At 43.1% G+C, this 23,505-nt stretch overlaps 2 protein-coding genes across 10 annotated transcripts; both read left to right on the forward strand.

Moving 5' to 3' along the window:
- The first annotated feature begins 1,560 nt into the window (after window positions 1–1,560).
- On the forward strand, window positions 1,561–11,946 carry TPRKB (TP53RK binding protein). 8 transcript variants are annotated; one of them, XM_024558587.4, is made up of 5 exons: window positions 1,561–1,621; window positions 7,017–7,179; window positions 8,082–8,204; window positions 9,728–9,904; window positions 10,679–11,946. In XM_024558587.4, exons 1-5 carry the CDS (start codon window positions 1,575–1,577, stop codon window positions 10,763–10,765), a joined length of 597 nt encoding a protein of 198 aa, XP_024414355.2. In that variant the 5' UTR covers window positions 1,561–1,574; the 3' UTR covers window positions 10,766–11,946. The 8 variants fall into 8 exon arrangements, with proteins under 8 accessions (XP_024414355.2, XP_024414357.2, XP_024414358.2 ...); XM_024558589.3 differs by lacking the exon at window positions 1,561–1,621 and adding an exon at window positions 1,656–1,796; XM_024558590.3 differs by lacking the exon at window positions 1,561–1,621 and adding an exon at window positions 1,687–1,796 and having other exon boundaries at window positions 7,020–7,179.
- An 8,250-nt stretch (window positions 11,947–20,196) lies between these two features.
- NAT8 (N-acetyltransferase 8 (putative)) lies at window positions 20,197–23,384 on the forward strand. Of its 2 annotated transcripts, none has more exons than XM_053924377.2 (2): window positions 20,197–20,332; window positions 22,372–23,384. In XM_053924377.2, exon 2 carries the CDS (start codon window positions 22,445–22,447, stop codon window positions 23,129–23,131), a length of 687 nt encoding a protein of 228 aa, XP_053780352.1. In that variant the 5' UTR covers window positions 20,197–20,332; window positions 22,372–22,444; the 3' UTR covers window positions 23,132–23,384. The 2 variants fall into 2 exon arrangements, with proteins under 2 accessions (XP_053780352.1, XP_024414380.1); XM_024558612.4 differs by lacking the exon at window positions 20,197–20,332 and adding an exon at window positions 21,616–21,739.
- The last annotated feature ends 121 nt before the right edge of the window (window positions 23,385–23,505 follow it).

Consider the following 23,505-nt stretch of genomic DNA (forward strand, 5'->3'; position numbering starts at 1 on the left):
CAAGGTATGGAACACTGGCTTCACTGCTGAGGCTCCCTTGGGGTTCTTTCCAATGTCTTTCACGCCCCGATCCCTAGCAAACACTAATTTGCTTTTAGTCACTCTAGAATAAATTTGTAATTTCTAGAGTTTTGTAGAAACGGGATCATACAGTAACAATTTTAGATTCTTGCTTTTTTTTGGCTGAGCATGTTTTCCCCATTCATCCATGTTGCAAGCATTGTTGCAGGTATTGGTAGTTCATTCTTTTCTATTACCGAGTAACATTTCGTTGTATGAGCGTACCAGTTGGGCCTTGGGTTGGTTCATGTTGGGCTATCATGAGTAAATTTGCTATAAACATTTATGTGTAAGCCTTTGGGTGGACACATTCTCACTCCTCCTGGATAAATAACAGTGAAACTTCTGGGTATGGTAAGAATATTTTATAATTTTTATTATTAACTTAAATATAATTTTTAAAGAAACTACCACTCTTTTCTGACGTGGTTATATTTAGACTAGCAATATATGAAGGTCCCAGCCCTGCGTGTTGCACACTTGATGTTATCAATCTTTTAAGTTTTAGTCATGTGCGTATAGTAGTATGTCATTGTTTGTAATTTGCATTTTCTTGATGGCTAATGACGCTGAGCCTCTTTTTATGTGTTTATTGACCTTTCATCTATCCTTTGTGAAGTGTCTGTTCAAATGTCATCGGTTCTTAATTGTTTCTCTTATTATGTTTGAGTTGTAGGAGTTCTTTATATATAATCTGCATACCAGACTCTTGTCAGAATAACTTTTTCTAATTGTTTAAATATATTCCCATTGTGTTCAAGCCACAGGGTTCTCTCTGCTATTCTTTAAATAGGCTAAGGCCTTATGTGACTTAGGGCCTTTGAAGTCTCTTTGTTGCCTGGAATGCTGCTCTCCCAGATACACAGCTTGCATCCAGACCTCCTCCAGTCACTGTTCATATGGCCCTTTTTTGGTGAGATATTTCTTTAACATCCTATGTAAAACAGAGGCATTCCCTCTTTATCTCTATAGCACATATCCATAAGACAGCTCTACTCGTTTACCTGTCTTCCTGTGTTGAACAAGATGAACCCCAACCATAGAGAATAGGGGAAATACAGCCTGTTTGGAGGATAAACTCTTCTTTTGGAGGCTATTACGGTCACGGATGACACCAAATTTCTGCGCCTGGTACATAAAGTTGATTTCATTAATGTAGTTATGGGCCTTTCCTTACCCAAAGCAACTCTCCGAGTGTGGTCCCCTCCAGGAGATCCTCCCTAAATGACCACACTGAGAGCAAGTAGGAAAATGAGTCCCTCCTGTCCCCCCAAAACTATTGAATCTTGACCAGCAAAGACATATGTAGAGTTCATCGTGGCCAATGCTTTGCATAGGAAGTGAGGGCGTTTCGTCCAAGGCCCAGCAAGGGTTAGGGACAGGGCTGAGACTCGCACCCAGACCTCAGCTTCCAACCCACGGAACCTGTCGGCCCCCATCGCCGGAAGTGACGGGCGCCACCTCGGCTCTTCTGCGCTTCGGCGTCCAGCTGAGGAACAGGGATATGCGGAAGGATGGGAGGGCGGGGGGCACTGACACCCGGAACAGTTCTCTCGCGCAGGTCCGGAAAGCTGAGGACTGGAGGGGGTGGGGACAGGGCACTGTTGCGGCCCAGCTCCCGGAAGTTGAGGGCTTTGTTTCCGAGGGGAAGGGCTTCCGAGACGGACGGGGAGGCGGCGGTGCGTGCCCCCGACGCGAAAGCAGGCCGAGCCAGCCTGGAAGGGAGAGGGCCGGAGGTGGGTGAGCCGGCTGGCGGGCCGCACAGCTGTAAGCCGGCCTTTTGAGATGACGCCTGGAATTCCCTCCGCTCCCAGGCCCTGGGGGTGAGGCACGGAAGTGATAGACTCCGTCCCCCTTCCAGGAATACACATTTTAGGATACGTAAAATTTAGATAAGCTCGCGATTCATTAAAGGCGTGACGAGGGCTAAGAAGGAGCTCGTGTAATAGGGACCCAACCCCAGGGCTCTGGGCGCTCTAGTAGGCAGGGAGGAATTGGTTCGGGGGAACTACCAGTCCGAGAGGGCGGAGTGGGTGACTTGAAGCTGAGAGTTGGTTGGCGCGTCCTTCTGTCCCCGATCGGGCCCGTGGGAGAGGCAGCCCATCGATAGATGTTTCTCTCTCACATCGGTTTCTCTCCCTCCTGCCCTTCCCCTCTGTAATCGTGTTCTCGGGTAAGGATTGAAGAGAAATTAAAGTTTTTTTTAAAGAGGGGGCGGGCGGAGGGCCCAGGTCGTAGAATCTGGGTCGCCTTGACACAGAGTTGGGGCCTTTCACAACAGCAGCGGGAGGACATGATTCGGTTTACATTTTGAAAGGGTCACAGGTTACAGGTTGGATGACCGGAGGGCAGGAATTGTGAGGCGACCACAGCTGGGAGGCCTCAGCTGTAGGAGGCCAGAGACAGTCTAGGCCCCAGACAGGCTAGGTTGGTGGCTTTGGGTACGAGAGAGAAGTGGACTGACCATAGTGATATTTAAGAGGTAAAACTGACAAGACTTTATGGATTAGATGTGCTGTTTAAGTGAGATGACTCTTAAGTTTCTGGCCCGAGTGAGTGAATTATGTAAAACAAAACTAAACTATTTTGATGTGCGCTAGGAGTCCCTTTTACCCTAGTGTAAAAACTAAAACCATAAAGTTTTTTTCTCCACGATTATATATAGTCGGTATATTTTGTGTGCTCCCTGCAGATAACTCGGAACATACACACTTTTTTTTGCAGAGGACAGTAAAAAAATTGTCTATAATCTGACTACCCAAGATGGCCATATTTTGGTGTGTTCCCTTCATGTTTTTGTCTTCTGCCTGCCTCTTTTTGTATGAATGAATACATTCATTATAGCTTTCTGTGTCTGTATTTTTCCCACTGGACATTATCATGACAGTAAAGATTGAACTGGTATGTGTCAGAACATTATTTACAGATATTTTTTTCGGATTGTAACAAAATGTCAGATGTAATTCCACCAAGTCAGAGGTAACTTTTTGGTGTATTTTCCTTTCCATGTTAGTGTGTGTGTGGGGGGTGCATTTATTTATTTAAGAGTTTATTTGTTTTTTTAGAGAGGGGAATGGAGGGAGAGGGAGAGAAGCATCAGGGTGCGAGAGAAACATGTATCGGTTGCCTCTTGCTGGCTCCTAACGGTGGACCTGGTCCACAACCCAGGCGTGTGCCTTGGCCAGGAACCTCCTACTGGCAACCTTTCAGTTTTTGGAATGACACCGCATCCACTGAGTCACCCCGGTACAGGGCATCTGTGCACCTTTTTAAAAGCCCCATGGTCTATGCCAAATTTTATTATTTGGATCCTGGTCAGATAAATTTATTTAATGTTATTTATTGCTGTTTTCATACATCTACTCTTCAAGACTACAGTTTTTAAAAATATTTTATTGTTTATGCTGTTACAGTTGTCCAAATGTTTCCCCCTTTGCTGCCCTCCACACAGCCTGCGCCCGACTTCCATAATCAATCCCCACACCGTTGTCCATGTTCATGGGTCCTTATATATGTTCCGTGCCTAATCCCTTCACCTTCTTTCAATCAGTCTCCACCTCCCCCAGGCCTCTTCAGCTGTCAGTCTGCTCCATGATTCTATATCCCTAGTTCTATTTTGCTCAGTTTATTTTGTTAATTAGATTCCACTTATAGGTGAGATCATATGTCATTTCTCTTTCACTGCCTAGCTTATTTCACTTAGCATAATCCTCTCAGTTCCATCCATGTCAGAAAAGGTAGGCAGTGATTTTCCTCCTTATTTTACTGCTGTGTAGTATTCCATTGTAGAAATGTACCACAGCTTTTTTTATCTACTCATTTACTGAATAGCACTTAGGCTGTTTATAAATCTTGGCTATTGTAAATAACGCTGCTATGAACATAGGGGTGCGTAAGTTCTTTTGAATTGGTATTGCAGGACTCTGGGTATATTCCCAGCAGTGAAGTTGCTGGGTCAAAAGGCAATTCCATTTTTAATTTTTTTGAGGAAATTCCATACTGTTTTCCACAGTGGCTGCACCAGTCCACATTCCCACCAACAGTGCACTAAGGTTCCCTTTTCTCCACATCTTTGCCAGCATTTGTTGTTGATTTATTAATGAAGGCCATTCTGACCGGTGTGAAATAATATCTCATTGTGGTTTTGATTTGCATCTCTGATGGTTAGTGATGTTGAGCATCTTTTCATATGTCTATGGACCCTCTGTATGTCTTCCTTGGAAAAGGGTCTATTCAGGACTTTTGCCCATCTTTTAATTGGATTGTTTATCTTTCTGGTGTTGAATCATATAAGTTCTTTATTTATTTTGGAGATTAAACCCCTGTCCAATGTATTGTTGGCCAATATGTTCTCTCAGATAGTCGGTTCCCTATTCATTCTGATGATGGTGTCTTTAGCTGTGCAGAAGCTTTTTAATTTGATGTGTAGTCCATTTGTTTTTCCTTTGTTTCCCTTGCCCTAGGAGATAAAACAGCAAAAATACTGCTATGTGAGATATATGAAATTTTACTGCCTATGTTTTCCTCCAGGATTTTTATGGTATCATTACTTACATGTAAGTCTTTTATTCACTTTGAGTTTATTCTGGTGTGTGGTATAAGATTTGGTCTAGTTTCAATTTTTTGCATGTACCAGTCCAGTGCTTCCAGCGCCATTTGTTGAAGAGGCTGTCTTTACTCCATTTTATGCTCTTGCCTCCTGTGTCAAATATTAATTGACCAAAAAGACATTGGTTTATTTCTGGCCTCTCCGATCTGTTCCATTGATCTATGTGTCTGTTCTTATGCCAGTACCAGGCTGTTTTGATGACACTGGCCTTGTAGTATAGTTTGATATCAAGTATTGTGATCCCTCCAACTTTGCTCTTCTTTCTCAAGATTGCTGAGGCTATCTGGGGTTTTTTTTTGGTTCTAGAACAAATTTCTGGAATATTCTAGATCTGTGAAATAGGCCACTGGCATTTTAATAGGAATTGTGTTGAATCTATAGATTGCTTTGGGTAGTATGGACATTTTAATGATGTTAATTCTTCCTATACCTGAAGATTGTATATGCTTCCACTTATTTATATCTTCCTCAATTTCTTTCTTTGATGTCCAGTAGTTTTCTGAGTACACGTTTTTTACCTTCTTGGTTAAACTTATTCCTAGGTGCTTTTTTGTTGTTGTTCTATAGTAAATGGGATTGTCAAAAGAAACAAGAGTAAATGGGATTGTTTTCTTAGCTTCTCTTTCTGATAGTTCATTATTGGTGCATAAAAATGCCATCAATTTCTAAATGTTGACTTTGTATCCCACTACTGTGCTGAATGCATTTATTAGATCAAGCAGTCTTTTGGTGGGGTCTATAGGATTTTCTGTGTCCACTGTCATGTCATCTGCAAAAAATGACAGTTTTACTTCCTCCTTTCCAATTTGGGTGCCTTTTATTTCTTCTTGTCTGATCACTGTGGCTAGAACTTTCAATACTATGTTGAATAGAAGTGGTGAAAGCGGACATCCCTGTCTTGTTCCTGATCTTAGTGGGAAAGCTTTTAGTTTTTGCCCATTGAGTACGATGTTGGCAGTACGTTTTTTGTATATGGCCTTTATTATTTTGTTGCATGCTGCCTCTATTCTTACTTTGCTGATAGTTTTTATCATAAATGGTGCTAGACTTTATCAAATGCTTTTTCTGCATCTATTCACATCATCATGTGATTTTTGTCTTTCATTTTGTTTATGTGATGTGTCACATTTATTGATTTGCGAATATCGTACCATCCTTGCAACCCTGGAATGAATCCCACTTGATCCTGGTGTATGATCTGTTTAATGCATTGCAAGACCGCAGGTTTTAGGGGTTGTTTAGTCACAGCCAGTCCCCTGGTACTAGGTAATATGCTTTCAACTTTTTACTGTTAGAGTGAGGATGACATCTTGTTACATAAATTCTCAGATTTCCAGTTTATTCCTTGAGAAAGAGTTCTAGAAATAGAACCTACCAGGTAGAAAGATAAAATGAACCTACCAAATTGCCTCACCCCAAAATCTCATTAAAACTTTGATTGAAATTGTTTAAAAGATGAAATTTTGGCACTGCTTTGTTTTTCCATCCAAGGTTATAGTTTTGTCTTTCTAGTTATTCGAGTTGTCTCTTGTGCTTCTTTTATGTCTATGTATATAGCCTGTCCTTTCCTTATTAAACTCATGTTTAAGAAAAGGCCGATATTATTGATTATTAATAATGTGCCCTCTCACATTGAAGTTAGGAACAATCTAATAATACTCAGGGGGGAGTGGGGAGGGGACAGTGGGGAGAGGGGATTACAGGAGCTACTGTAAAGGACACATGGACAAAATCAAGGGGGAGGGTGGAGGCGGGGGAGGGAGGGGGGTTCTGCTGGGGTGGGGTGGAGGGATGGGGAGAAAAGGCAGACAACTGTAATTGAATAACAATAAAAGTTAAAAAAAAATAATAATGTGCCCTCTCTGCTCAAATTCCTTGTGTGACATGGCTATCTTTGAATTGTGTTGCACTTTTTTCTGTAAAGTTATTTTGTTCCTTAACATGTGCGTCTAGGTTCTGCAAAAATACAAATAAAATGGTGAAATCAGAAAGTTAAAAAGGCGGAGTAGAAGTGAAAACTCGTGGTCTAAAGAATTCCTGGTATTCTGCTCTAGTTGTCTGTTGGGGTCGCTGCCCCTCAACCACGTATCGGAGGCCTCATCTGCACAGCCAGGGGATTAGGCAGCAGCCTGGATCCTTTCCCAAGTGAAGGCAGCTACAAAAAAGCTCTGCGGGGTTAGGAAGATAACATCTCATGAGGATGTCCTTCTAGTATGGATTTTTCTAGTTAGCAGTTCTATCATCTTATTATTAAAGTTATTTTTATTTGTTAGCAAAGATATTTGTTTGAATTATAATGTCAAGTTTTAAACAATTGAAGTCTTTTGGTCATTTTGGTTTTATGCAGTAGAATCCTGCTTACCTGGGAAATGCAGTTAACACATCAGCTGGACCTATTTCCTGAATGCAGGGTGACCCTTCTGTTATTTAAAGATGTAAAAAATGCTGGAGACTTGAGAAAAAAGGCCATGGAAGGTGCCATTGATGGTTCATTAATAAACCCTACAATGGTAAGTGCACGTGAGAATGAGTGAGATACACGGGGCATTTAAGAGTGTGTTAACTTTTTATGATGTTACAGGTTAGTCTAAAATTGTCACTTTCAGGTAAAAAGTTCTTGTCCAAGCTGCAGAGTGGAGTCAGGTTTGGGCAACCTTGAATTTAACTGTGAACAGAAGCTGAAATGTCAGGCCCTGCACTGAGAGATGGGGAAGGTCCGGCTTCATAATGGCAGACGCCTGGCTCTCCATTTCTCACCTTAACTAGCAAATCCCTGCGGAGGAGGCATTGCGTGGTGCTGAAGAGCGCGCACGGTGGACTCGCATTGCCAGGGCTTAATCCCAACCCTACCAATAACGATGACTTTGCACAAAGGTAGCCAACCTTTATAGAGCGATTACTCTGTCCCTGGCATTGTTCTAAGTGTTTTACATATACTAACTCACTTCACAACAATCCTGTGACGTACTGTGATTACCTGCATCTGACAAGATGAAACACTAAGGAATTTGCCCCAGTTCCCTCATTGGTAAGTGACAGAGCTGGCATTCAAACCCAGAGATGCATTGCCTTCTTTTCCTCATCTAGTGCAGGCAAATAAGAACATCAATTTCACAGGGTAGTTTTAAGAATTGAAGAAAATAATACAAGTATGAAATGTTTAGAATGTGACCTTTTGCATAATAGTCCTTGATAAATGTTATTTTCAAATTTTTACTATTTAAGTTTTTGCAGCTTTAAAATTCTATGATTTTTTTTTTGAACACCCAGGTCCTTGAGAGAGCAATTTTGAAATATAGTCCATAGGAGTTGTGATGAGGTACAGCAGCCCGACCCTGGAGTGACCGTGTGGTAGGGCCTGCATCTTCAGAGAACTCAAACTCCGTGTGATTCTTGTTGTTCTCTCTGGTAGATCGTCGATCCGTTTCAGATACTTGTGGCAGCAAACAAAGCAGTCCATCTCTACAAACTAGGAAAGATGAAGACGAGAACTCTGGCTACCGAAATTATTTTCAACCTGTCCCCAAATAACAATGTAATTAATATGGATTTTCCTTACTTCGCACCTGTGGGCCTTGCCGTGATAACACGTGTGTTCCCCAGTGTTGAGCTGCAGGCTAAATCCCTGTAAGCCTATTGTTAGCAACCAACCAAAGTAATAGTGAAGAGAGGTCTGGACAGAGAGTTGAGCTTTAGCACTGCCTCTTGCTAGAAAAATAAGCTTGGGAGCACAGGTCTTTCACCTCCTTGGTTAAATTTATTCCTAGGCGCGTTTTTTGTTTGTTTTTGGTTTTTTTGCTATAGTAAATGGGATTGTTTTCTTAGTTTCCTTTTCTGATAGTTCACTATTGGTGTGTAAAAATGCCATCAATTTCTGAATATTGGCTTTGTATCCTGCTTCTTTGCCAAATTCATTTATTAGGTTGAGTTTAGCTACATTAAGTGACGATAGTTTATCTACATAGAGTCAGGAAGACCCCTACAAATGGTACCTAAATCTAAGGATAGAACAGTAGGCATGGATATTTACATGTTATATGCACCTTTTATTCTTCCTATAAACTCCTTGAGGACAGAAGTTATGTCTTTTCCATACACCAAAAGCCGGCCTGGTACCAAGAATAGCCCTTAACACACGCTTATTCACACACTCAGTGTAGAGGAAGAGTTTGTAATTTGAGATACTGACAGTGACCAAAGTTACTGAGTTAAAGACATTCCACATGTGGCACATAAAAATTTAAAAAACTGAAATTTTGTTGATTACGTTTTAGTATTACTATTACTAACACAAGCGGGTCTATTATCAAAAAAAAATTAAGAAACCTGTGGTATGGTTTAAAATACAGATGTTTGAAATATTTATAAAATGCATGGTAATAGAATCCCCAGTACTTGGAGGAAAAAATTACTAGATGATTATTGTTTCTTTGAGATCATTTGAAATAATTCAAGAAACTATTCAATTCAATAAACATCTGTTGAGTTGGTCCCTATTCCACTTACAGTTCTAGAAACAGAAGAAACAAATATGTTCCTGAGGAAACCAGATGAACAAGAGTGTTCAAGGGTCCTGAGATAAATGATATAATGGGAATAACCATTCACATGTGTGGGACAGAAAGAACAGGTTACTCTGTAAGGAGGATGGTGCAGTGGGGAGTGACACTTGAACTGGACCTTGAAGGATGAGAGCACCCCAGGCACAGAACACAGAGTGTACGTAGGCAAAAAAGTATGAGATGATGGCATCTCCCAGCAGTCCAGACTGGCTGGAAGGCGGCAGTGCATGGCTGAGGCTCACCTGGGGCCAGAGGAGCGGGTTGTTTGCGGCTGTGCCAAGAAGTCGGAGCTTGATTCCATAGGAATGAGATGCACCTTTGAGCAGGGTCCTCTAGGGGCAGGACTGGTAGATGTTGGGAAGGGACAGTTGACAGTAAAAACTGTAGGTAGAGAGAATCCTGATACGAAAATAGGAATCTGAGCAAGGAAGAAAGCAGATGGGAGATCTTTCAGATACAGAAACTATTGGTTTATTGTCTTCTTTTTTTACCTTAGATTTCAGAGGCTTTGAAAAAATTTGGTATCTCAGCGAATGACTCTTCAATTCTAATTGTTTACATTGAAGATGGAGAAAAACAAATAGATCAAGAAAACCTAGTATCTCAGGTAGAAGGTCATCAAGTTTCTCTGAAAAATCTTCCTGAAATAACAAATATTACAGAAGTCAAAAAGGTTTGTAAATCCACATTTGTAAGTGTGCTAGATGGGGAATAGTACCAATGCTGTTTGCTGTTGCTCACCAATGCTATATTTTGGAACTTCTAAGAAAGGTTGATATAATTTAAAATTACTTAAAAAGTAATTATAGATACAAAGAATTGGAAGATACAGATTTATGTAAAATATAATTAAAAAACTTAGTTATAAAAGCATTCTCTAAGAGCTCTGGCTGGTGTGGTTCAGTGGGTTGAGGGGCAGCCTACAAACTGAAAGGTTGTTGGTTCGATTCCTGGTCAGGATACATGCCTGGCTTGTGGGCCAGGTCCCCAGTTGGGGGCGTCAGAGAGGCAACCTGATCATGTATCTCTTGCACATTGATATTTCTCTCCCTTTCTCCCTCCCTTCCCTCTCTTTAAAGATAAATAAATAAAATCTTTAAAAAAATTTAAAAAGCATTTTCTAAGAAAGAATAGATTAAATATCAAGCTGACATAGTACATTTGTAATATGTAACTTTAGTATGAAGCTAATGTCTAGTATGCTTTTAAAACTGGTACAAATTTGGTTTCCGTGTTCAGAGAGTTACCACTGTAACTTTAATTTAAAGAGCATTTTTGACATAAGTGATGAATTGCCATCTACTTTGTATATTTTAATCACATTTGTAATTTCATACCATGTCCCAATAATTAAATGATAAATAATTTCATTTATACATGTTTGCATATTAAAAGTTAGTAGTGCATGAATAATTAGCAAATCATAATTTGTCTTTTATTTTTGTAGGTATATAAACTGTCTGCACGAGAAGAAAGTATTGGCACATTGTTGGATAGTATCATTTGTAGAATGTCAACAAAAGATGTTTTGTGAAATTAGAGAAATATTAAAAAATTTCACCATTTGTAAGAACATTGATTTTCCTTTTCTAATTATAAAATTTATGTATGTTCATCATAGAAAATTTTAAAACACAGAATGGTATAACAAAAGGTAAAAAATGTAATCCTACCTGTTAATATTTTAAAAGATAATCACTGTTAGTATTATTTGTTATTTTCTTCTAGCCTTCTATTTCCATTCAAATGTATTTTATTTTTACATAATTGGAATAGTAGTTGCAAACATTTATTGGACATCTGTAAGATACTAGGATTTTTTGCCTTAGTGATTTTATATGTGCCAGGTCATATCCCTGCTCTTACTTCTTGATGCTCCAGCATCCCCCTTCCAAGCTTCCTGTGTCAATTTTACACACAAGAATTAATTTCTTTCTCATAATACTTTATGGGATAGATGCTGTTATTACCCCCATTTTTCACACAGACACTAGAGATCATAGTAACTTGCCCAAGGTCCTACTGCTAGTGTAAAATCATGTTTTATAAATATTAGAGTTTTTTTTCTTGCTTTATATTTTGATTGTATCCATCAAGGTAGACTAGGTCAGGGGTCAGCAACCTTTCTGTGAAGGGCCAGATAGAACCTGTTTACGGCTTTGCAGGCCATATGGTCTCCATTATGTCTACTGAACTCTTGCTGGTGTAGTGCAGAAGCATCTGCAGACAGCACATAAATGAGGAGTGACTGTAATTACAGAAATAAGTGATGGGCAGGATTTGCCCCGAGGACCATGGTTTGTGGAGTTCTGGGGTACACGACGCTGCCATGCTGGTCCCTGTAGCTCATTGGCTTCCCAGGACAAGACTTCCTCGCTCATTCTACAAAGCCAGCGCGAAGCGTAGGAAGACTCACTGCAGTGACTCAGGAACACAGTCCGCTGCAGGCTGCATCTCCACATGTGCTCCAGGGATCGCTGCAGAGCGAAAAGGCACAATGCCTTACAAGGTGGCTCTTAAAGCCTCCTCGTGGGAGTGACATACCGCTGAGCTCATGTTTCACTGTCCAAGGCCAGTCGTGGCCGTTCGGACTTCAAAAGGGGTGGAGAAGTGTGATCCTGCCGTGTGCTAGAAAGTGGAGAGGTAGGAATACCTGGGGAAGAAACTTAATGGTTTCCCTCACGATTATAAATAATAAAGTACAGAAGCACATTAGTTTCTTTTGTTGGTTTTATTGTTCAGGTACAGTTAGTTGTCTCCATTTTATCCCTACCACTTCCCCCCACCCCAGCCATCCCCACCTCCCACCCTCCATCCTACACTCCTTTGGTTTTGTCCATGTGTCCTTTATATTTGTTTCTGGAAACCCCTCCCCCTCTACCCCCCATTATCCTCTCCCACCTCCCCTGTGGTTATTATCAGTTTGTTCTCAATTTCACTGTCTCTGGTTATATTTTGCTTGCTTGCTTGTTTGTTCATTAGGTTCCACTTCTAGGTGAGATCATATGGTATTTGTCTTTCACTGGCTGACTTATTTCACTTAACATAATGCTCTCCAGTTCCTTCCATGCTGTTGCAAAGGGTTGGAGCTCCTTTCTTTCTGCTGCATAGTATTCCATCATGTAAATGTACCATGGTTTTTTGATCCACTCATTTACTGATGGGCATTTAGGTTGCTTCCAGCACTTGGCTATTGTAAATTGTGCTGCTATGAACATTGAGGTGCATGGGTTCTTTTGGATTGGTGTTTCAGGATTCTTAGAGTATTATCCCAGCAGTGGAATTTCTGGGTTGAAAGGCACTTCCATTTTTAGTTTTCTGAGGAAATTCCATACTGTTTTCCACAGTGGCTGCACCAGTCTGCCTTCCCACCAACAGAGCACTAGGGTTCCCTTTTCTCCATATCCCGTCCAGCACTTGTTTGTGGATTTGTTTATGGCCATTCTCACTGGTGTGAAGTGGTATCTCATTGTGGTTTTAATTTGCATATCTCTGATGGCTAGTGATGCTGAGCATCTTTTCATATGTCTCTGGGCCCTCTGTATGTCTCCCTTGGAGAAATGTTTGTTCAAGTCCTTTGCCCATTTTTTAATTGGGTTGTTTGTCTTCCTGGAGTGGAGTCGTGTGAGTTCTTTATATATTTTGGAGATCAAACCCTTGTCTGAGGTATCATTTGCAAATACGTCTTCCCATATGGTTGGTTCTCTTTTCATTTTAATTCTGTTTTCCTTAGCTGTGAAGAAGCTTTTTATCGTAGTTATCCAGATCTCTCAACACCACTTGTTGAAGAGACTGTTTTTACTTCATTTTATGCTTCTGCCCCCTTCTCGAATATTAATTGACCATTGAGGCTTGGGTTTATTTCTGGGCTCTCTATTCTGTTCCATTGGTCTATATGTCTGTTCTCATGCCAGTACCAAGCTGTTTTGATTACAGTGGCCTTGTAATACAGTTCGATATCAGGTATTGTGATCCCTCCTACTTCGTTCTTCTTTCTCAAAATTGCTGCATCTGTTCAGGGTCATTTATGGTTCCATATAAATTTTTGAAATGTTTGTTCTATATCTGTAAAATATGCCATTGGTACTTTAATAGAGATTGCATTGGGTAGTGTGGACATTTTGATGATGTTAATTCTTCTAATCCATGAGCATGGTACATGCTTCCATTTGTTTGTGTCTTCCTTAATTTCTTCAGTGTTGTGTAGTTTTCTGACTACAGGTCTTTTACTTCCTTCGTTAGGTTTATACCCAGGTACTTTATTTTCCTTGTTGCTATATCAAGTGGGATTTTTTTCCTGATTTCTGTTCCTGATATTTCATTGTTGGTGTACAAAAATGCCTTTGATTTCGGAATATTGACTTTGTATCCCATTGTTTTGCCAAATTCATTTATTAGGTTGAGTAGTTTTTTGGTGGAGTCTATAGGGTCTACTGTGTACACTGTCATGTCATCTGCAAACAATGACAGTTTTGCCTTCTTCTTTCCAATTTGAGTGTCTTTTATTTCCTATTCTTGTCTGATTGCTGTGGCTAGGACTTCCAGTACTATGTTGAGTAGAAGTGGTGAAAGTGGACAACCTTGTCTTGTTCCTGATCTTAGTGGGAAAGTGTTTAGTTTTTTCCCGGTGAGTATGATGTTGGCTGTGGGTCTCTCATACATGGTTATTATGTTGAGGAATGCCCCCTCTATTCCCACTTTGTTGAATGTTTTTATCATAAATGGGTGCTGTACCTTATCAAATGCTTTTTCGGCATCTATTGATACGATCATATGACTTTTGTCTTTCCTTTCGTTTATGTGATGTATTACATTTATTTACTTGCAAATATTGTACCATCCTTGCCTTCCTGTGATGAATCCCACTTATCATGGTGTATGATCTTTTTAATGTATTGCTGGATGCAGTTTGCCCATATTTTGTTGAGGATTTTAGCATCTGTGTTCATCAGTGACATTTGCCTCTAGTTTTCTTTCTTTGTTGTATCTTTATCTGGTGTTGGGATTAGGATGATGCTGACTTCATAAAAAGAATTTGGGAGTCTTCTGTCTTCTTGGATTTTTTGGAATAGTCTGTGAAGTATGGGGTTAGCTCTTCCTTAAAAGTTTTGTAAAATTTTCCTGTGAAACCATCCGGTCCAGGGCTTTTGTGTGTCGGGAGTTTTTTGATGACTGCTTCAATTTCATCAGCTGTTATTGGTCTGTTCAGGCTTTCTGCTTCTTCATTCAGTTTTGAAAGATTATATTTTTCTAGAAATTTGTCCATTCACCTAGGTTTTCAGATTTGGCGTATAGTTCTTCATAGTAATTTCTTACAATCCTTTGTATTTCTGTGGTATCAGTTGTAGTCTTCTCTTTCATTTCTGATTGTGTTTATTTGGGTCCTCCTTTTTTCTTGATGAGTCTGCTTAAAGGCTTGTTGATTTTGTTTATCTTTTCAAAGAACCAGCTCATGGTTTCATTGATCCTTAGAATTGTGCTTTTAGTCTATATCATTTAATTCTGCTCTGATCTTAGTTACTTGCTTCCTTCTATTTGCTCTGGGCTGTCTTTGTTGTTGTTCCTCCAGTTCTTGTAGATGTAGGCTTAGGTTGTTTATTTGCAATGTTTCCATCTTTTTTAGGTAGGCGTGTATCACTATGAACTGCCCTCTCAGGACTGCCTTCTCCATGTCTCATAACTTTTGGACTGTGGTGAGTTCATTTTCATTTGTTTCCGGAAACTTTTTTGATTTCTTCCTTGATCTTATTCTTAACCCATTCATTGTCTAATAGCATGCTATTCAATCTCTATGAATTTGAGTGTTTTTGAGTTTTTTCCTTGAGGTTGGTTTCTTGTTTCAGTCCTTTGTGGTTGGAGAAAATGCTTGATATGATTTCCATTTTCTTGAATTTGTTGAAGCTTGTTTTGCGTCCTATCATGTGGTCTATCTTTGAAAATGTTCCAAGTGCATTTGAAAAGAATGTATATTTTGCTTCTTTGGGGTGAAAGGTTCTCTAAATATCAGTTAAGTCCATTTAATCTAGGATATGGTTCAATGCTGCAATATCTTTATTGATATTTTGTTTGGAAGATCTATCCATTTTTGACAGTGGGGTATTAAAATCCCTACTATAATTGTGTTGCTGTCAATATCTATCTTTCTTGAAGTCCTCCAAGATTTTCCTTATGTATTTGGGTGCTCCTATGTTGGGTGCGTATATATTTACAATGTTTATGTCTTCTTGATGGATTCTTCCCTTGAGTATTATGAAGTGTTCTGGGTCTCTTTTTATGGCCCTTATTTTGAAGCCTGTTTTGTTTGGTATGAGTATTGCTACCCCGGCTTTTTTTCCCTGTCCGTTTGTTTGGAATATTTGTTTCTAGCCCTTCACTTTCAGTCTGTGTAGGTCTTTTATTCTGAGGTGGGTCTCTAGTAGGCAGCATATGTGTGGGTCATGTTTTCTTATCCATTCAGCTACTCTATTTCTTTTGACTGGAATATTTAATCCATTAATATTTAAGGTTATTATTGATAGATACTTATTCATTTCCCCCCCTTTGTACTTGTGTTCCTCCCTCTCTCACTCTTCTCCTTCCTCTTCTTATAGTAATCCCTTTAGCATCTCTTGCAGAGCTGGTTTGGAGGAGGTGTATTCTTTGAGGCTTCTTTTATCTGGGAAACTATTTTGCCTTCCATTTTAATCAAGAGTCTTGCTGGCTAGCGTAATCTTGGATGCAGGCCTTTGCTTTTCATTACTTGGACTATCTCTTGCCATTCTCTCCTGGATTGGAGTGTTTCTGTTGAGAAAGCAGCTGCTAGCCTTATCAGAGCCCCTTTGTATATCACTTCCTCCTTCTCCCTTGATGCTTTTAAGGTTCTCTCTTTGTCTTTAATACTTGGCATTTTAATTATGATGTGTCTTGGAGTTGGCCTCTTTGGGTTCATCTGGCTCAGGACCCTCTGTGCTTCCTGAACTTGCATGGCTTTTTCCCTCTCCAAGTTCGGAAAGTTTTCTGTCATTATTTTTTCAAACAAGGTTTCTATCCCTTGTTCCTTTTCTTCTCCTTCCAGTATTCCTATGATTCGAATGTTGTGTTTCATGTTATCGTGGAGTTCCCTTAAGCTATCTTCTTACTTCTTTAGTCTTTTTTTTTTGTGCAGCTGCTCTACCTGGCTGTTTCTTTCCACCTTGTCTTCCAGCTCACTAATTTGGTCCTTTGTTTCATCCAGCCTGCTTGTAATTCGTTCTAGTATATTTTTAATTTCAGAAATTTTACTTTTCATGTCTTCTTGGGTTTTGTTTATAGTTTCTATATCCTTTTTCATATTGTTGTAGTTCTCACTCAGTTCCTTGTAGTTGTCTGTGAGTTCCTTGAGCATTCTTATAATCATTATTTTGAATTCTATATCTGATGGTTTGCTTACCTCCATTTCATTTAGCTCTTTTAGTGGGGAGTCACCCATTCCTTTTGATTGCAGGTTCTTTTCTTGTCTCCCCATTTTAGGTGACTCTTTTTGTTTGTTTCTATGCTTCCTGATATTTTGCTTTGCTAGCTGTCTTTGTAGGGAACTTCTGTGGTAGGAATTCTGTGGCACTCAGTGGTGTGGTCTCTTTGATCTCCTTGTCTGGATGCTCTAGGGTTGCCCCTTCTTCTGTTTGTGTGGGCTCTCTTGTTGTACTTGGGTTTTTACCTGTTGGTGGTTCCTTTGTTGGTGGGTTCTCTCCTCCAGCAGGTATACTGGTGTTCACATCTCCCAACTACTCTTATATATGATCAGTGGCAGGGGGAAGGCAAAATGGATTAAGACAGCAGGAGAGTATTCTGTGGGATTTAAAGTACCTACAAGTAGAGAAGAGATAGGAGACCCTTTGGATAAGTATGGTGTTAACCGTGATATTTCACCCAACTAGCCACTTTCATAAAAGATGAAAAAGAGATAAGACTCTCATTAGAGGGGAGAAGGATTTTGAGCTGAATTCAGAAAACAGCTTGTGCGAAGTCAGATGATGAGATACAGTGAGAGTAAAGGATAGAAAGTAGGGGTGGTGTGCGAGAGAATAGAGTAACCACAACAATAATAAAGCTCAGGAATACAGTGAAATGGGCTAGGATCAGGGAGGGGTGCTGTGTAGTATTTACAATAATATGACAAATAATTATTTACAATGGTACTGGAAAAACAATAATATGACAGAATCTATATGATCTGAATAATAAGAATAGGAAGTACACGACCCAGAGAAGTGTGCTATCGGAACACAAGTGAAGTGAAAGAAGGAAAATTAAAATACAATATGAAAGAATCAGGAAAACCATCAAACAATGCAATTAAATAAAACTAAACAGAAGAGAAAAAATACTACTGAAATAAAAAGTGAAACAAAAAAATTATACAAATAAACAATAACATAGTTCTATAGGGTAGCAAAGTGACGTTTGTCTCAGTTTCTCTGATGTCGGGTTAGCCTTGTGCTCCCTTTTAGATCTGTCTCTGGACCTTTCACAGCTCTAGGTGTTACTGTCTCACTTAGAGAAAAAAGGCGGGGTTGGGAGAAGACAAAAAGCCTCCTGCTAACTTTAAACCTGCCAAGCGAGTTCTGCTGGTCTTCCTGGATGCTGCAGCTGAGGGGGGCTGGGTTTCGCTTTTCTCCCTTCCTCTGGTTTTGTGAGGATGGGGGCCAGGTCTGGGCAGCAATATTCTCAGTTGCCCAGCCTCCAGCCCAGGTCCTCCGTGCGTTGCTGGGCCCCCACAGTCCATCCGCGCCAGGCCAATGCCTTTAATCCCCCGTGAAGCTACCCATGCTGTGCATTAATTAGGGGCAACTCACACATCACCTTCTCCCTCTTTGCTGGCCTAGATGCTAGGCACTCTCAAAGTCTCTTCAGGGTGGTTCAGCTCCCCCCACTGAGTTAAGTCTTTCTGGGGACTGCTAACTTGCTGAGCCCTGCTGCCCTCCTCAGCTAGCCAGCCACTGCGCTAGAGTTCCTTAAACAGTGACTGAGAGCCTTTGAGTAAAAGCCTGTTTAAGCCTGCCATTCTTAACAAGCTCCTGGCTTTTCACACAGCCCAACTTTCTAACCAGACCAGGCACCATCTGGGTCAGGGGCCATCATGACCCAACTCTTCTCCCTTCTCCACATGTCACCCAGCTCCCCAATTTCTCTGGTAATGACCTAGCTGATATCCACAGTCCCAGGGGGTGTGCACCTCCCCTGTACATCTCCCACTTCCTCTTTATTCCCCCCAGTGACTTCAAGCACCTGGGTCTCCCTGGTGCTGCTGTGCTCTGTCTTCCCTGCTTTGGCAGGGGAGGGAGCTGCTGATCTGGCTCTCTTCCAAGGATCCCGTGGCAGGCACCGGGCCATGGGCTGCAGCAGCTCTGGCCCCTGAGCTGGTCCCAGGGACCTTACTGTCCCAATGCAATCTCCTTACCATCTGTTTTTCAATGTCCTCTACAATTTTGGCCTCCAAACTTCATATAAGCTGGGATTCCGTTGGCTGTACACTCTATTCCTCAGAAGATTGGCTAGGTGTTCCCCTGTGCGCAGGGGGAAGTGGGCTCCGCTCCCACCTACCGCACCACCACCTTCCCCTACTGTTTCTTGCATGTACTGTGCTAAACACTTTATAAGCACTCCCGCAGTTAGTCCTCATTCCAACCCCGAGAGATTTACCAAGTGAGGAACCACACTTGGTCTCTCAACTCTACTTCAAAGAATTTCAAGCATACAAGACAACTGCAAGTATTACAATGAATATCCATGTGTCTTTCATGTGAATTCACCGTCTGTTAATACCTGCTGCGGTCTGCATGCCACACAGACACACCACCTGCTTTTCTTCTGAACTATTTGAAAGGACCTTGCAGGCTTGGTGGTACCTACCCTGCATTGTATTTAACTGCCGTGGCCCTTAGTCTCCTTTAATCCAGAACAATCCTTTTTTAAAATATGTTGACATGTTTTTAGAGTACTGTGGATGTCTTTCAGAATTCCACAGTTGTTCATAATTTGAGTCATTTCAAATATTTTGGGGGATAATAGTAGGTAGATGGATTTTGTGTCCTCCCTGTTGCATGTCATCAAGAGGCACATAATGGCAGTTGTCCCCCACACTGGTGAAAAGAAGTTTGATCACTTGGTTCAGATGGTCCCCCCAGACCTCTCCACTATAAACGCACCTTCCCCCTGAAGCTTAGAGAGCTGAAGCTCCCCTCAAAGCTCAAAAGCAGGGGTCAGGGGTAAACCTCAGATCCGAGAGGCCTCGGAGGCCGTGCTCCTAATGACTTCATCGCAGGCTTCATCCCATGCCATCGCTCTCCAACATGTTTGTTTTATTTATTTTTTAAAAGGGGAGAGGGCCAAATTATTACTATCTAAAAATCTGGTTACAACCGATTTTGTTGACATTAAACTTAGAGGTATTTTAAGTTTGAATACGGATATAAACCAAAACCCAGAAATTACATTTGGTAGACATGAGAAGTGTTCCAGTAATCAGAGTTGGAGGCAGAAAGCAATTTAGAGAAGCAAACAGACCTTTAGAGAAACGGCCGTGGATCACTAAACTGCCCCAGCATAATCTTCCTTTCGACTCACTTCAGTTAGAAATGCTGATTTCTTCAAATGTTTTTTAAAAACACGTTCTCAATATTTTTAAAAGGCTTTTTTCCCACCCTGCTTCTGAATTCTGTCAGACGAAACAGAATTCTGCCACAAGTTATTGTCATTTCTTTTTGCAGCAGTGATCTTGGTTAGCGGTAAGTCACTTCTGCTCTTTGTCTGTTTATCTTTGGTTGTTCACACGCGTGCACGCTAGAGCAAGTTGCCCCCGGGGAATGCAATTTTCCCCGATTTCCCTCTTTTCTAAACGGGAGGACGGCGGGAGGCGGCAGACGGGGGAAAAGGCTGCTTCCTCGGTTCCGGGAGCACCAGCGAGACCCAAGGCCTAGGCGGCCGCCTGGTCCCGCACCGCCAGCGCGGCGCTCCCGCGGGGACAGTGGAAGCGGCCGGCCCGCACCTTCTTCTTCGCCGCTTCTTGGGAGAGGCCCGAGCGGTGTCCCGCGCCGGGGCGAGGCTGCTGTTGGGCAGAGGTGCTGGGGCGCCAGTCTGAGCGGTGAGACGCGGCCTGTGCCCTGGGACGTGAGGGTGGAGGACGGCGGGGGCAGCGCCCGGGGGTCCGGAATCCAGGGGAAAATCGGCGGAGCCGAGGGCAGCGGCAGCAGCGGGAGGGCCCCCGCAGCAGCCGCGAGGGGAAAGCCCGGGGGGCGCGAGGCGGCAGCCGGGGACAGTCGGCTCCCGCCGCGGGACGGAGACGCGGCCCCAGCGCTGGGAGGACGGAGGCTCCGCGGGAGGAGGAGCGAGCAGAGCGGGAGATGCGGGGGTCGCGGCTGCAGCGCCGGGAGCCTGAGCGAGCGCGGACTGTGCGCGTTCGTTTTATTGCTGTGTAACCTACCGCCTGCGCAATTCTGTCACACATTCGTGTTGCTTTTATTTTTGCCCCTAACAAGTAAATCTGGGTACATGTTGCTCTTTCTTTAGGAGAGCTTCCCCGAAGCGGAATTATTGGGAAGGAGCATGTGCGCTCCTTAAAGGCTTGTAAATACCAGACAGGTGCCATTTTGCACACCCAGGGGCAGAAAACAGGCATTCCAGTCTCTGCCAGGCCTTTTAACTTTTAAGCATTTTGCCAGTGTGACATGTCGGACAACTGATGAAGCTGAACTCGTATGTTTATTGGTTTGCCTGTTATGAAGAAATGTAGACGTGTTTCCAGCTCCTTCTAACAAGAAGAAAACAGATCAAAGCAATGCCATTTCCTGGGGAAGAAGTTTACATAAGCTCCACAAGTCTTTTAGAGAAAGTAGTTTTCGGCCAAGTTAGGAACAGTGTCCTTTACAATAACCTGGTAGCTCCAGAGCCTAAATGCTCCACCAGCAAAAGCAAACTGTTGCTAGAGAGCCTTTGGTGCTGGGAGGGAAGGGATGCAGGTTGGTAGACCACGGGGATTTGGCTCCTTAGTCAAGGATTACATACCGAAGCAAAAAGTTGGCTGTCTTCCCCTGTGCTCGGGAACGCGGTGGAGGAAATGCGCTCTGTTACCCAGGTGAACGTTGTCGCTCCACATCTACCCAGTCTTCAACTGAGGGCCGCAGGTGAAGGGTCTTTAGCCCCGATCAGCTACCCCGCAACACACACTGAAAATTATAGGGACTACTTATAAGCCCTGTGCCTTCTTTTTAAGGCTGTTCCAGAACCTGCTAACAGCACCCTCTCTGCCCCAAATAATTACTAGTAATCACAGAGGTGAATGGAGAACAGGCTCCTTGCCCTGCCCTAGCCCAGCCCCTTGACACTGGGGTTTATGATTGACAAACCAGTACCCAGCCAATGAGGCGGCCTCCAGGGTCTCCTCCCCCGAGGTAGTGCAGGCCCTGAACAGTCTTCCTGAATGCCAGTCAGCGGCTGAGGGAGGAGAGGAGTCGGAGGCCACCCTGGACTTCGGAGGCTTTGGGGGTAACAGGTGAGAGGACATGGGTGGAGAGAAGTGCTCTGGGTGCGGCCTGCAGCCCTGGGCCCCCTGGTGCTCAGGGCAGGGCCGGTTTTGGTGTTTGGCTCTTAGGCCACCTCAGCAGCCTAAAAAGCTGCAGTCAAGGGGGAAGGAGCCTTTGCCGAAACCTGCGCCTGGGAACACAGGGTTCCTGCAATGTATGGACCCTGGCAGAGGGACCAAAGGGTAGGGGACCCATGCCCTGGCTGCTGTATCGTGTCACCTCAGTGCACCAAGAAGCTGAGAAGAGACAAAAAAAAAGGAGAGAGGGTGGAGGTGGAGGGTAGTTTTTATACCAGAGCTTTGTATATACAGAGCTTTAATCAAATTCTCAAAACAATCTCAGAAGGCAGGTTTTGATTTTATGCTGTTGTGTAGACGAAGAAACAGAGGCTTAGGGGGATTAAGTGACATGCTCAAGGTCACACAGCTAGAAAGGAGTGGAGCCAGATCAAATACAGGTCTTTCTGACCCTACCCTTCTCCCTTGGCTGTGGCTGACTTCCCACCAGGCAGAAGCACAAAGACAAGCCCTGGAGCAGGGCCTCTGATTCCTGGGAGGTGGGAGAGATGGGGGTTCTCACATGGCTTCTCTCTCTTCCCCAGGGCTGCCTGGAAGGGGTGCAGGGACGCCTAGCTCTCGCTGGTGGACGTCAAGATTCAGACACACAAGCCTTCCATGGCTCCTTACCACATCCGCAAATATCAGGAGAGCGACCGCCAGTCCGTCCTGGACTTGTTCTCCCAGGGCATGGTCGAGCACGCCCCCACCACCTTCCGCCACATGCTGAAGCTGCGGCGAACACTTGTGTTCTTGCTTGGGGTGCCCCTCGCCCTCTTGCTGGTCTCTGGGTCCTGGTTCCTGGCCCTTGTGGCCGGTCTCGTCCTCCTCGCTGCCTTGAGGTTCCTTGCCAAATACCCTTGGACTGAGTATGTGGCCCACTCTTTGCACACAGACATGTCTGACATTGCCGAAACCTACCTCAGTGGGCCCGGCTCCTGCTTCTGGGTAGCCGAGTCTGAGGGGCAGGTGGTGGGCACAGTGGGAGCTCTGCCCATGGAGGAGCCCACCCTGCAGAAGCAGCAGCTGCAGCTGTTCCACTTAAGTGTGTCCTTGGAGCACCGGGGCCAGGGGATAGCGAAAGCTCTGGTCAGGACTCTGCTCCAGTTTGCGCGGGACCAGGGCTACAAGGAGGTTGTCCTCAGCACCACCATGCTGCAGTACGCGGCCATAGCGCTCTACCAGCGCATGGGCTTCCAGAAGACCGGCCAGTACTTCTCTTCCACGTGTGGCAGGCTGCTCGCTATTTCTATATTTCATTTTACCTACCGGCTCCCTTCTGCTCAGGTCTCTCAGGCATCATAGCAGAAAGAGGACCCGTCGTCTGTTTCCTGGTGCATCCATCAGGACAGGATGGGCTCTGCAGCTGTAACAAGTAACCCTGAGTTCTCACTGTAACAGTAAAAGCTTTCCTTCGTAAGCATCGAAGCCCCCGGGGGACGGTGGTGGTTCTGCTCCTTTCTGTCTTTTGGGGTCATCACTGTTGAATTTATCTAGTGACACAAATGTTACATAAAATCAATCACAAAAGCATAATAAACATTTACTCGGTTTGTGAGTGTGTGAGTCAGCCGTGTAGACTGGGCTTGGCTGGGCAGCTCTTTTGGTTTGGCCTTGTTCACCTGTGGTGGGGTGGCTGGTTCATGTGTCATGGCGTTGGCTGAAGGACAGACGGGGCT

This window comes from Desmodus rotundus, chromosome 5 (genome assembly GCF_022682495.2).
Source record: "Desmodus rotundus isolate HL8 chromosome 5, HLdesRot8A.1, whole genome shotgun sequence".
NCBI classification, from domain to species: domain Eukaryota; kingdom Metazoa; phylum Chordata; class Mammalia; order Chiroptera; family Phyllostomidae; genus Desmodus; species Desmodus rotundus.

Bases quoted from the DNA above. Each gene is read 5' to 3' on its own strand.
- NAT8 (XM_053924377.2), top strand. From the start codon at position 22,445: ATGGCTCCTTACCACATCCGCAAATATCAGGAGAGCGACCGCCAGTCC.
- TPRKB (XM_024558587.4), top strand. From the start codon at position 1,575: ATGGGAGGGCGGGGGGCACTGACACCCGGAACAGTTCTCTCGCGCAG. The intron at 1,622-7,016 runs GTCCGGAAAGCT...GGTTTTATGCAG, and splicing joins GGAACAGTTCTCTCGCGCAG to TAGAATCCTGCTTACCTGGG. The intron at 9,905-10,678 runs GTTTGTAAATCC...TTATTTTTGTAG, and splicing joins ATATTACAGAAGTCAAAAAG to GTATATAAACTGTCTGCACG.